Source organism: Neoarius graeffei, chromosome 18, assembly GCF_027579695.1.
Source record: "Neoarius graeffei isolate fNeoGra1 chromosome 18, fNeoGra1.pri, whole genome shotgun sequence".
Lineage (NCBI taxonomy): Eukaryota > Metazoa > Chordata > Actinopteri > Siluriformes > Ariidae > Neoarius > Neoarius graeffei.
In genome coordinates, this window is record NC_083586.1 from 67,737,387 (window position 1) to 67,751,699 (window position 14,313).

At 44.5% G+C, this 14,313-nt stretch overlaps 1 protein-coding gene across 3 annotated transcripts in view; it reads right to left on the reverse strand.

The window, feature by feature from the left end:
- lpar2b (lysophosphatidic acid receptor 2b) overlaps positions 1 to 12,692 on the reverse strand; it is a 30,712-nt gene extending 18,020 nt beyond the window's left edge. For 2 of the 3 annotated variants that reach the window (XM_060899318.1, XM_060899316.1), the window contains exons 1-3: positions 12,366 to 12,478; positions 2,250 to 2,797; positions 1,283 to 1,718 (exon numbers count right to left, since the gene is read on the reverse strand). In XM_060899318.1, coding sequence (XP_060755301.1) covers positions 1,283 to 1,718; positions 2,250 to 2,591 — 778 coding nt within the window. In that variant the 5' untranslated portion in view covers positions 2,592 to 2,797; positions 12,366 to 12,478. The other variant, XM_060899317.1, reaches the window with a different exon arrangement.
- Positions 12,693 to 14,313: the final 1,621 nt, after the last annotated feature.

Consider the following 14,313-nt stretch of genomic DNA (forward strand, 5'->3'; position numbering starts at 1 on the left):
GAACATGTATCCATGTGATCAGGAGTGCACAAATTTACACACACAGAGGAATGCAGAAGTGTGCACGCACAGGAATGAAATGCAGAAACGGCAAATGGATGGATAAGCGAGTCAGGACAAGTCCAACGTTGCTCAGCACACCTGCCTTTATGGATGGATTGGGGGTGGGTGGGCGTGCCTCAGTGCAACTCCACTGTAAACATGGTCCAGGTGAACGAGCAGAAAGGTCTCCCTGAATCCCCACAATAAAGGACGGTAAACAGAACACACTACACATCTCTGTTGCTGCAGGGCATCAGGAAGAGAAGAACAATTATTAAAAAAAAAAAAAAAAAAAAAAAAAGGCACGCCATTCCATAAGCCGAGAAAAACCAAGCCAGGATTGATCTGTATACCAACAGAAGACCGATTCTGACCTGTTTATGCTTGGCATTTTGGGTGACTGGATCACAAGCAGACCAAGCTAAATACAAGTGTAAACAAGAGTGCTGGCAACTATGCCATAACTGGTAAAATGAGACTGAATTGAACGAAAATTGCAATACGTATATTACCGACACAAGAAAAATCCTGTTTCGTGAAATTCCTCCAAAAATTGAGAGAGGAGTTGATTTCAGAAGGTGTGTACCCTTCCTGGGACGGATGGACTGACATCGCCACGACATATTCCCCCGAAATACCCAAAGGGGGATTAACGACCACGAAGACGCATTGTGATCAAAATCACTAAACCATTTGCCGAGGTGGTCATGGGTCGCACTTGAACACAGATCTTTTGTAGTGCCAGTGCTGCTGTGTCCCCGACAAGGACGTAACAGGAAAATACATCAATGCAGGACATCGGGGTTGTTTTGGTGAGCGTGCGCCAACGCTCGAAAAAAATGGACAGGAGCACTGATGTATGTGGTTGGAGCACTAGAAATAACAACGCTAATAACGGTCCTTTGACCTTCCAGCAAAAGTGGCACAGGCAGTAATGAAATCTGAACACAAGTGATCAGCCGGACACCTTGGAGACGCACAGCTGGCACAAGCATAAAACGGTGATGTGTCTTGGCTGTGCACTAGTGATCTGCTCACCCAAGACGCATTAGAAACCCAAGGCCAGCATTTCCCTAACAAAAAGGGTTGCAAACAGAACCCCATTTAGTAAACCAAGAACCCTTACTTGTACAACAACTCCTTAAAAAAAAAAACCCTCAAGAACCCTTTTCCCCCCCAACCCCAGACTGCAGACTCATGTGGTGTAGAGTGCAAGTGCCTTTGTATGCGTGTACGTTACCCAGAATGAGAAAAACCGTCCTCATCAGGTTCTCCACGGTCTCTTTGTGCTTGTTCTGTGACGCATACTGGCTCATGCGCTGGCACTTGTGCCGGACGTAGAGGAAGATTCGGGTATAGACTAGCACCGTGATACTGAAGGACAGCAGGTTGAGCACGGCCCAGAACACCAAGTAGCTGCGGCTGTACATGGGCGCCATCGTAGAGCAGGGCACTGTGTTACACGGGCACTGCCCCGTTTCACACAGGCAATTCCAGCCCATGGTGGGGATCAGACCCATGATCACAGCGATTGTCCAGATGCCCATAATCAGCAAGATCACCCGTACGTTGGTCATCTGACTGTGGAGCTGCATGGTGAAGATGGTCTGGTGTCTCTCCAGAGCGATGGCCATCAGGTTAATGACCGATGCAGTCAAACTTGTATCGATCAGACCCTGCAGGAGGAAGTGAACATAGACCACCAGGGTTACATTCTGATATCAGGATAATCTGGATCTGTTTGTTTTTTCCTGAGAGTTTTGTTGGAGCACAGTGGTCTGTGGTTGGTCAGTTCTGCATGGAGCTACAAGGACAGAAAGCATCAGGTTTCCTTAAGACAAGTACAAAACAGCATGGGAGTTTTATCTCCTGTTACTGGGTCATCTCTGCTACTATCCAGCGCTCAAAGTCTCGGAAATCTGCTCGGGTGAAGGTACTTTTCACGTGATGGTCATGGTTAAGCAGAAGAGCATCTGGGTGTTCAGTGGTCAACAACCCTGATCAGATTGGTCTCTTACTGGTTAGACAATTAATTAGACTGGTCTCTGACTGGACATAGGTTTAAACTAGTCTCTGATTGACTCGAGATTCATTAAGTGGACTGATATGGTGAAGTTTGGAAGTGAACTCTTCAGGAAGCTATAACTTTAAAAGCACATGTGGTGATGACTGGGGTGAATGGAGAGTTTGTGTGCACGCGCACGTACCTGTCTGAGGAACCACTGGGGCACAGTGAGTTTACTGGTCCAGGGCCCAGTGTGGAACATCAGGTTCAGGTAGGAGATCCCAGCAAACAGGTCAGCTGCCGCCAAGTTCCCCAGCAGGTAGTAGATGGGGTAATGGAAGCGTCGGTTTATAATGATGGCTGTTATAACCAGGATGTTCGCCAAAATGATGAAGCAGCACACAGTCAGTCCCAGAGTCACTACGGCATAATCCCTTTTACGCCAGTAGGTGGCGATAACCTTGTTGGACTGGTTGTAGTAATAGTCAACTGTATAATTAGGGCATGTTTCACTGAAACCCCCTGTCATGGTGGAAGTGGCCATGTTGGATCTCACTCTCCCAGAGGACAGGCTGAGGCAGGGATCGAGGAGGGAAGGTGGTGTGTGATTGAGTGTGAGGTTTGTGGTGTGTGGATTTGAACGCCAGTTAGTTGAAAGGGATGATGGGTAACGGACTGGTGAGAGGCATGGGGCTTCGGGTCAAACAGTTCTCCTCTGATCAAACCAAACAAAGCAGACACTCTTCTAGCCTGGACAGAAAAAAACAAAATGAGAACTTAAATATTTTCTTTATACTCTTGTTAGGTAAAGAAGAGTTCACATTAATTGACAAATCACAGATTTTTCATTTTTATTGCATTTTGGAAAAATATCCCAACTTTTTTCTGGAAATGGAGTTTGGAACTTAAATCTATGTAACCAAATTAAAACTAGGAGTACTCAAGTTATGGGACTTAATCAAGAAAAGATAACGGAAAGTAATGAGAAGCAGCTGTGAAAGCAGGAGGTTGTGTTAGTGGGCGCGAGTTCTCCTTTGGAGCCATGATTAATCAAGGAATAAAATCAGGATTTACACGATCATGTGGTTTATACTACACACAAACATTCACAGATTATATTTCACCTTCATCTCTCACTCACACAAGCTTGTGCAACATACAGTGGCATGCAAAAGTTTGGGCACCCTTACTGAAAATGTCTGTTACTGTGAATAGTTAAGTGAGCAGAAGATGAACTGATCAGCAAAAGGCATAAAAGACATTTCTTTTCAGCGTTTTCTGCAGGATGTGTATTATTTTTGTACAATTGGAGAGTGAAAAAAGAAAAGGAACACCATGCAAAAGTTTGGGCACCCCAATACATTTGAGTTCTTAGGTAACTTTTCCCAAGGTTCCAGACCTTAATTAGCTTATTGAGCTGTGGCTTGTTCAAATTCTTCGTTAGGAAAGGTCAGATGATGCAGATTTCAAAGCTGTATAAATTCTCTGACTCCTCAAACTTGTCCCTAAAATCAACAGCCATGGGCTCCTCTAAGCAACTCCCTCGCATTCGGAATAACAAAATAATTGATGCTCACAAAGCAGGAGAAGGCTACAAGAACGTAGCAAAGTGTTTTCAGGTAGCTGTTTCCTCAGATCGTAATGTTATTAAGAAATGGCAGTTAACAGAAACAGTGGAGATCAAGGTGAGGTCTGGAAGATGAAGAAAACTTTCTGAAAGAACTGCTCGTTGGATTGCTAGAAAGGCAAAAAAAAAAAAAAAACCTGTTTAACTGCAAAAGACCTTCAGAAAGATTTAGCAGACCCTGGAGTGGTGGTGCACTGTTCTACTATGCAGCGACACCTGAACAAATATGACCTTCATGCAAGAGTCATCAGAAGAAAACCGTTCCTGCGTCCTAGCCACCCCAGGTTCAATCCCCGGCATCTCCACAATCTGTGTGGGTGGCACGGTGGTGTAGTGGTCAGCACTGTCGCCTCACAGCAAGAAGGTTCTGGGTTCAAACCCAGTGGCCGGCGAGGGCCTTTCTGTGTGGAATTTGCATGTTCTCCCCGTGTCTGTGTGGGTTTCCTCCGGGTGCTCTGGTTTCCCCCACAGTCCAAAGACATGCAGTTAGGTTGACGTGGGGTGGCGGCCTTGGGCTGAAGTCCCCTTGAGCGAGGTACCGAACCCCTGACTGCTCCCCGGGCGCTGTAGTATGACTGCCCAGTGCTCAGAGAGAGTGTGTGTGTGTGTGTGTGTGTGTGTGTGTTCACTGCTTCAGATGGGTCAAATGCAGAGGATGAATTTCACTGTGCTTGAAGTGTGCATGTGACAAAGGTTTAAAAAAAAAAAAAAAAAAAAAAACATTTTGGAAACAAGTCCCGTGGACTGATGAAATCACAATAGAACTTTTGGAGAAAAAAGGGTGCCAAATCCCAGGAAAAGAACACCTCTCCAACTCTGAAGCATGGGTGTGGATCGATCATGCTTTGGGGTTGTGTTGCAGCCAGTGGCACAGGGCACATTTCACTGGTCGAGGGAAGCATGGATTCGAATAAATACCAGCAAACTCTGGAAGCAAACATCACACCATCTGTAAAAAAGTTGAAGTTATAAAGAGGACGGGTCCTACAATAAGACGATGATCCAAAACACACCTCAAAATCTACAATGGAATACCTCAAGCAGCCCAAGCTGAAGGTTTTGCCCGGGCCCTCACAGTCCCCTGACCTACGGTAAACATCATTGAAAATCTGTGGATAGATCTCAAAAGAGCAGTGCATGCAAGACAGCCCAGGAAACTTGTAGAACTGGAAGCCTTTTGCAAGGACGAATGTGCAAAAATCCCCCAGGTAAGAACTGAAAGATTATTAGCCGGCTACAAAAAGTGTTTACAAGCTGTGATACTTGCTAAAGGGGGTGTTACTAGGTACTAACCATGCAGGGTGCCCAAACTTTTGCTTCAGGTCCTTTTCTTTTTTTGCCATTTTGAAAATGTAAAAGATGAAAAGTTGTTTTTGCTTAAAATATAAAGGGAATGAGTCGTCTTTAACTTTATGCCTTTTGGAGATCATTTCGTCTTCAACTTGCTTAACTGTTCACAGTAACAGCGATTTTGACCAGGGGTGCACAAACTTCTGCATACCACTGTAATAAAAATCCTAAACATCACATTTTTTCCCATCGACATATTGAGCAAATCTGCTCATCACCGCTGCTTCCACTGAAACTCAACTCACATGGATACGATTACACTCCGCTGGAATAACACACGATAAACAGCAGAGAGACAGGTGAGGAGAGATATACATTTTGCCTCCTGTGTGAAAGCCCTGAAGGTTTCTGATGTGTTAATGTTATTCATTGGGTTGATGCTGTTTGAGACAACAAAAGCACTTCCTCAGAAATTCCTCCTAAACACAGTTCACTGCCCCCCGGCGTGATCTGGGACACTGATGGGCAGAGAAACACCACTAACAGCAGCACAACGAGGTCACGGTCAATATCTCTCTCACACGGGGTGGTGGGGGACGAGGACGACGACAAAGAACCCTCCACCCACACATCCCCATTCACACACCCTCCTGTCCACCTCCACACACACCGCACATCCCCCAGCCCAGGTCTTACCCACCACTCACCCCTCAAGGGCTCACTTTATAGCCAAGTAGAATCATTTTCCCCTCTCTCCCCCTCCATCTTTCTCCCCCCTTCCAGTCTCTTGCCCCTTTTCCACCAAAGCAGTTCCAGGGCTGGTTCGGGGCCAGTGCTTAGTTTGGAACCGGGTTTTCTGTTTCCACTGACAAAGAACTGGCTCTGGGGCCAGAAAAACCGGTTCCAGGCTAGCACCAACTCTCTGCTGGGCCAGAGGAAAGAACCGCTTACATCAGCGGGGGGGCAGAGTTGTTAAGACCAACAACAATAACAAGACCGCAAAAGGTTGCTATTTTTAAGCGGCGAGAAGCAGCAGCTGTACAAACATGAAGTCATCCATTATCATTATTGTTGCTGCTGCTTCTTCTGTGTTGTTTTTGCTTTGATATTTGCGCCAAGGTTTATGCAAACGTAGCGGCGTAACTGACGTATACAGCGACGTAATGACGCGTCTTCCGTTAGCACCGCGAGCGATGGAAAAGCAAACTGGTTCTCAGCTGGCTCGCAAGTTGAACGAGTTGTGAACCAGCACTGGAACTGATTTGGTGGAAAAAGGGTATATATCTCTCTCTCTCTCTCTCTCTGTCTGTGCTGCAGTACCCAATCAGATGATCTTATCCTATCAGACCACAGTCCGCACCCACAATTCCACTGTAACTGATGGTGGAACCATGAACCTGCAATGCCAGCAGTTTGAGTGCACAGTCATTTCATCACCATGACAACCACATTTAGATTCAAATGTGAAAGAATATGGTGACAGACCGCAGTAATGCTAATCTGGCATTCATGCTAACAAGCGACGGTTCATTTTCTATTGAGCTGCAATTCTGCATCAGGGATCGAGAGGACACGCCCACAACACACCCACCGGGTTAGCAGGTTTATCTGGTTTAGCCCAGAGGTGTTCATTAGCATGACGACATGACACCAAATATTTCCCCACACACACACACACACACACACACACAGGATGAATTAATTTTTGTTCCAACTATAAAAACGGCTCTTATAAAAGCCACAGCTGGATTGAGTGCTCCATGTTGCCATGGCAACACACAGACTAACGGACAGCCTGCAGTAAACCTACTAACAGTTCCAGTGTGACGAACTATCGCTATGATTTCATGTTGTGAGCACAGACGAGTGGAGCGACACAGTGCTGAGAGAGTAAACATCAGAGCACTCAGAACTCCACTCGGACCAGAACCGACTGCTGGGTAAAACACGTGCAAATTGTTTGATAAGCCAGGAAGGCGTATTCGCTGATTTGGCTGTGACTGAGGTTCCCAACACCGCTGCGTTGAGAGCAGCCCCCAGGGCCTGAACAAAACCCACTCGTGTTCCGTTACATCAAACCTCACTGCTGCATGAACGTCAGGGTTAGAGTAAATCACAAAGAAAGAAATGGAGGGGAAAAAAAAAAAAAAAAAAGTGCAACTTGATTCACCACACACTTGTGAATTTCCTCTCTGCATTTAACCCACCCACACACACACACACACACCCAGAGCAGTGGGCAGCCATGCTAACAGCACCCAGGGAGCAGGGTCTCTCACTCAAGGCCGTCCCATATTAACCTAACCTGCACGTCTTTGGACTGTGGGGGAAACCGGAGCACCCGGAGGAAACCCACACAGACACGGGGAGAACATGCAAACTCCGCACAGAAAGGCCCTCGAACCCAGTTTTCACCATTAACTCCACCCACACAATACACTGCAAATTACTTACACACACACACACACACACACACACACACACACACACACACACACACCAATAAAAGATCTGTTTTGAATCCAGGGTTTAATTTTCTGCACTTTTCTTTGTATAAAGCCAGAAGTTTTCTAAACGCTGGACTGAACCTGGAACAGAGCACGATGGTGCTGTGCTCGCCAAACATCATGCATTTTAATGACCTCATGATGCACATCAAGGACAGTCAGTCAGTGTTTTTGTGAAGATCATCATATTGATTCAAACGGGGCTGGCTGTGTGTGTGAGAGGGCCACGCCCAAGAGAGTGTTTACATCACTCAGCTGGTGTGTTTTTAGTTAGTGAGAGGACGCGTGTCGAGCCGTCCCCGATTTTATTCCTCTTACACCACAGCAATTTACCAACAGCCATTCATTCACGAAGGACAGGTTGTAGGTTTATACTGATATTTAATTTGAGTGTGTTGGTGAAACAGGTTCTCACTTACACTATAGCAGCTATAAAGAAACCGTCGTCTCCCCCCTCAAAGCTCATCGGCAACGGCGTTAATTTTATGCACATTTGAAACTTTATATGTTAAAAAACCCTCTAATTTTCTTCTGGTCCCAAGAAGTATTGTTAATAAGTAATAATTAAAATAAGTTAGCGCGGATCGTGGTGAATTTCTCTTCGGCTATTTTTGTGACCACTCGGCGCGTGACGTCATTTAAGACAAACAGGCCGCTTGAGTTGAGTTGAGTCCACTTCCGTTTACTTACATTGCCGTTCAGCTTGAGTGCAGACGTGCGTTCAGGAATTTCCAAAGAAAACCCCCATGCCTTATTGCTGTGCAGTGAACTGTAACAACGGGACCGGTTCAGGAAGAAGCTTTTACCTTTTACCGAGAGAGGAGGAGAGGCAGAGCGAGAGGGTTGGCTTTTTCCAAAAAAGGAGAAGAGGCGGAGCAAGTGGATTGTGGGCGTGAAACAAAATCAAGCAGTCAAAGAAGAAACGGAGCAGCAACGCTCAAGCAAAAAGAAGATTGGAGGGAAACATTTTTAATTTTGCTTGCAATTGACAAGTCAAGAATCCTGAGGGATCCTGTACAATCACTGTGGAAATGAGACAGAGGGAGATTTCCTCGCTTAGAGTCGGCTATAAATAGTATAATGCCGCGGATAGCAGGCTAATGTGGCCCACCGGCGCGCTGTCCAGTAATCGTTCCCTATATCCACTAGGGAGGCGGTTTAATTATTCTTCAAAAGGGCTCTTATTTAGTATTACGGCGAAAGTGGGAATTGATCATAACTACCAGGATAAATCGTTTGGGCGCGAGTGTTGTTGAGGTCCGGGGTCGCCGCGATCAGAGTCGGCCGAGTCGCTGTCCGATTCCGAGGCCGCACGGTCAAACCAGTGAGCCACATTCACCGATTGCTTCGCAACGACCATAGGGTCATACAGATACGGTTTCACCTCTCAGTATTCAATTTGGAGAGTTCCTACTTCAAAATCGCTCTCGCTTTCAGACATTTTACGCAACCTCTCACGACCAAAGTCCGTACACGTGTGCTCGGTTCACAGGTAAACACAGAGCTGCTCCCAATCTGTTTGGCTTAAATGACGTCATGACGACGGGCCCCTGGCGGTGAAAGTGCGCATCAGTGAGATGTAAACAAACCTTCGGAAATTGGGTAAAACGGTATATTTTAACCATTTTATTCAATGTCAGGGTGCAAATTAGACACCAGGAAGGTTGAATTCGCTTTTTGGGTCGTTCTTCTAGACAATAAAGTTGATATTCTACCCTTCACCTCCGACCCTTGCCTATGACCTTTAAAGCTCGCAGTTCCGAATCCAGCTGTGGTGGGATGAGCAGGGTTGGAAACAGAAAATAGGGTCAGAGTTACACTAAAGTGAACATGGAGTCACAATGTGCTGTGAAACCACCTGCTCATGTTTCTCTCCGTGTGTCTCTCCACACGAAACACCGACTGAGAACGTCTGCAGGATTAAACACAGCTGAAGAGAACACGTCTGATAAATAATGTAGAGGAATAAACAAACACATTAAGCCACACACGAATTGTTTAGAGCTTAGGAGTCACACACACACACCTCAATTGATCACTTCCTGTCCGTGAGCACAGAAAGAAAAACCACTCACATATAAGTCACTCGAGACAGACAGACAGATCCTCCTCTAACAGCAAATCTGAGACACTCAAACCCTGGATAACATTTTATAGTGTCAACCAAAAACCTTGTGTGAAGGAAGACGTGCACACACACCTTCTGCAGTGTGTTTGAGAGAGATGCATCCTGAGAAACGTCCCACCTTTGACACGAAAGAATTTTTCACAAGTCTTTTGCAATGTGTGCAGAGAGAGACAGACAGAGAGAGAGAGAGAGAGAGAGAGAGAGAGAGATGCATGCTGAGATAAAGGAGGTTCCACTTTTGATGCTGAAGAATCTCACGCACACAGAGTTCCTCTGAAACCAGTGAGGAGAAAAGGCTCCAAGTAGAAAATTCTCTTTTGAGAACGGATTTCCACTAAAAAAAAAAAAATTACTGAAATACTTTGAGTTTGAAGAGTTTCTCCATCTGTCCTCCAGGTCCATCGACCACTTCACCTCTCCATCCCTCCTTCTCTTTAGGAACCTGACAGTCTGTTTAGTGTTCCGCACACTGAACTTTCCATCCCGTCATGTACACATTTATTCCTTTATCACTCACTCAATCTGTCTTTCCACCCATCCATCTGTGTGTATCTCACCTTCTATACTTAAGTACATTATCAGCCAAGTAATCAGCTCATCTGGTCCTCACCATGGGGTTCCAGGAAGAACCACACAGACGCAGGAAGTACTCAATTAATCCGTCTTCATTACGCAGGTAAATCAGGCAGTTCATTAAAAACAGAACATGGAGCAGATTTATAAAACATGGCAGTCCTTTATTTACAGTTAAACTAAACTGCGTTTCAGTAAAATATTCCTCAGGGCATCTGATAGCGGGCTAATCCACGCTTCACGGTGAACAAAGTGGTGGCATCACTCCTGTAGAAAGTCGAGGACAGGACATTTTCAGGATTTCCACTCCAGGGAGAGACAGAGAGTCTACGCTGGAGACATCTCCTCATTGTTACACAGAACGTTAACAGACGACCTCACAACCTGCTGGGGGCTCAGCCATCAGGGAGGCGCAGGGGGTCTTCTGTTGGGTCACGCGGTCACTCTACATTTCAAAGAGCTTCAGGGGGAGACAGAGTGAGTTCTGGGTGGGTTCTCACTCCCGCATGTCCCACACCCAAGGCTCGAGATAAATCAGATATTCCTTTACTGATCCCCATGAGAAGAAACTCCGGTGCTGCAGCAGCTCGAGTACGGAGTAGAGAACAGATAAACGGAGAACAAATTAAAAAAATATATAAAAAGAGAGCTGAAGGAGGACAGTCACTGTGCGTTTTGTGGAATAAACCCAGTTGTTTTTCACTCCAACTCAATAGCTCTTCTGCAATAAAGTCTGGTGTAAATTAAACCCTCCTGGTTGCTCACACCGAGTGAACACACTTCCAGTCCTCATTAGAAGAGAGAGAGATCTGAAGTCAGATCATTAACTAAACCCCTCAGAGTCAGATGTTCATCAGCCGAGCGAGGAGAACGCGCCACATTTCAGCCCTACACACAAACGTCAATTTATTCATAATGTGTAAATAACTCTTATTTTTATTAGACGGGGTGCAGAATAAAACGAGTGCTGAGGGGATTTTCCTCAGGCTCTCTCTCGGTGTTTTATCTGCGCTGTAATTCAGGAAGAACTCGGACTGATGGTCACAGATCCGATCTCTGCAATTAGTGTTCAACAGAAACAGCACGACGCTCACCATCCGAATTCATTCACACACAGGACTGCGGAAAAGTCGTGCCAAGAAACGCTGGAGAGCAAAAACAGGTTTAAAAATAATGAAATTAAAAAGGTTTCAATGTTAAAAAGAAGAGATAAAGAGCCGTAAACTAATAAATTAAACAAGGATGATGTGTGTGTGTGTGTGTGTGAGAGAGAGAGAGAGAGAGAGAGAGAGAGAGAGAGAATTCACCTGAAATACAACGTGCAGTTTTATAAAAGCACCAAGCTGGAAGTTTTACTGACAATCTGACAGAACCAGAATCAGAACCATACAGTTCTTCTGGACACTCTCTCATGCTTCTTATTCAGGCAGTAAAACCCAGCAGTCTTCATGATGTTTAGTGAAATTTAGTTTCCTGCTGGAAAACAGTGCAGGTTTTTCCCCCTGCACTGACTTGATAATGGAGAAGTAAGAAACTTTTTTTTTTAAATCTATATAAAAAAAAAAAAGTTTGGACTGAAACCTCCAGTACACGGCGAACACCGAGAGTTGAGCTGCCAGACCTCACCGGCTCGCTCAGCCTGGAGAAACCCTGCAGTGCAGAACAGTGCACGTTCTTGTTTATTTCTTTATTTTAAAAGCCCAGCTCTTTTTCTTTTCTTCTTGTCCTAGTTTATTGGATGTAGTGTCGCACGGTTTCCTTGTCTTTAGTGTGAGGACGGTGTGTGTGTGTGTGTTCTGTTCATCTTTTAAAAAGTCAGATCAGGAAGAAACAGTTTGGACAAAACAGACAAAAACATGGTGTTTGAGACGTGTGCTGGAGTTTGGATTTAATCTCCTGCTGTAAGAGTCACCTTTTACACTCTTTATACAGGAACCTCACAACTTTCACTTTATACTGAAATAAAATCTCACTTCACTGTGCTCTACTACAAACAGCAAAAATTATTATTATTATTATTATTATTATAAATGCTCTTCATGTTTCATGTGAAGGTCACAATTACAGCAAATAAGTCACTTTTTTTCAACTGAACTGAGTCTGAAGGTTCACACTTTCTCACACACTCACACTCTCACTCACACACACACCTGTCCAGTGAGAGAGGGATTAATGAAGCCCTGAGCCACTCACCTGTGTGCTTCACCTGTCCTGCTCACACTCATCATCACCCACAGAACCAACTTCCCTTTCTCACCTTTCTCTCTCTGCTCAGTGTGTGTGAGAGAGAGACAGAGTGTGTGTGAGATTACCTGGGATCCCGGAAGTGAGCAGTGAGCGCGTGCAGGGTGGGGCTCTTCTCTTTCTTCATTACCTTCAGAACAGGCGCTCGTGCACTCTTCACCACTTCCGCTTCTCTATTCACTATTTCACTCCGGAAGTGTGTGTTTATGTAAACCAGCCTCTCCAGCTGTGTGTGTGTGTGTCTCAGACCCGACACTCTACACTGCGGGATTTAAACTTTAATTCAGTTTAAATTAAATCACTGACCTGGCAACGCGCTCAAAGCCCCGCCCACACAGTCATCTGATTGGACACAAATTGAAATTCCGTGCGCCAATCAGTCAGCGCGTGGGGGGGGTTCCCTGCTCTCGCGTGCAGCAGGTAGCCTGTGACGCATGCGCAGCAGCTTCCTTCGTCGCTCCTCCGGCGCCATTTTGCAGGTTGTTGTTGTTGTGAGGGATTTGAATGTGTTCGACATTTTAAAAAAAAAAGTAGGTTGGAGGATGCAAACTATCTGGTTTTGGATTGAAAGAAAAAGACATTAACACGCACACACACACAAAGTAAAGTTTATGATTAAATGTTGTAAATTGTGGGTGATGGAGTTGGAGATTCTCACTGATTCTGGAAACTTTGGACATTAATAACATTTTCATAAATAAAAAAATTAAACTTATAATCAGGGGGTCCTTTGCACATATGTAAGGTTCTTTTATCGGATTGTTTTTATTTTTTATTAATTTAATGGTTATATGCTGGCCACTGCCTACAGAATCAGTTGTCCTCGGATAGGAGCTAATCACTTCAACTGGATTAAAAAAACAAAAAGTAATAATTTAATTGAATAATACCTTTACTACATGAAATAATACACCGTTATATGTATTTAAAACTGCAAACAGTGAGTTTTGAATGATGTTTACTATTACTTTGTGGCTGCTCAAGATGTGTCCCACATATTCGTCACCACCGTCAGATATTTACAAACAGCAATAAAATCAGGCACCTACAAGGTCAACTATATTCCTGAGGACCCTCTTTTCAACCCTTCAGCTCTACTGCAAGCTTCCAGATTAGATTACTCAAGCTCCTGTAAATTTGCTATTTTCTCTTAAACTTGTTCATGTTTTTGGACACTGCTACAGTCACAACCATAGCATGTCAACACCGTCACTTTTGTATAAAAAATATTAGATTATGACATAAATATATACTTTTTAAGAAGAGGTCTGAAGTAGCTCGCAACAGAGGGAAAACAAGATGGCTAATGTGAACAACTCCTGCATATCATGTGAAAAAGTAGGTTTTGTCACCACCGTCGGGTTTTTCTGTCTGACGGTGGTGACAAAAACCTCCAAATGGCCCTCAACAGAGGCTAGAACATAATTGTTGATCACAATAAATACCAGTATGACATGTGAGGTTTCATTAACCTCTTTTATATTTATGTAATTCCTCCTATATTTCTTCCCTATCAACCCTTAGAGGATGTAGTGCCTTTCCTCTCTCTCTCTCTCTCTCTCTCTCTCTCTCAGTTCACTATTATGCCATGTTCATTTGGCTTTTGTCATTTGGGATGCACATAGGGTCCTTACTACCCACCTGTATAGCACATAGTATACAGTGTCCCTTCTCCAATGACTAAAGCCAAAAGGAAATGGAATGACCTTTAACCAAATCCAACATTCATAACATCTCCCTCAATTTCAGTCATTACACTCAACTTTGACTTTATGTATTTTAGGAAGTTATGGCTAGGCAGCAGCTATCAGGGAATACTCAAAGGAGTTCACATATGAATTATTATTTTTATTATTGTGCCAGATGTGTTTTGTGGTATTTACACAGAATTTCTTAT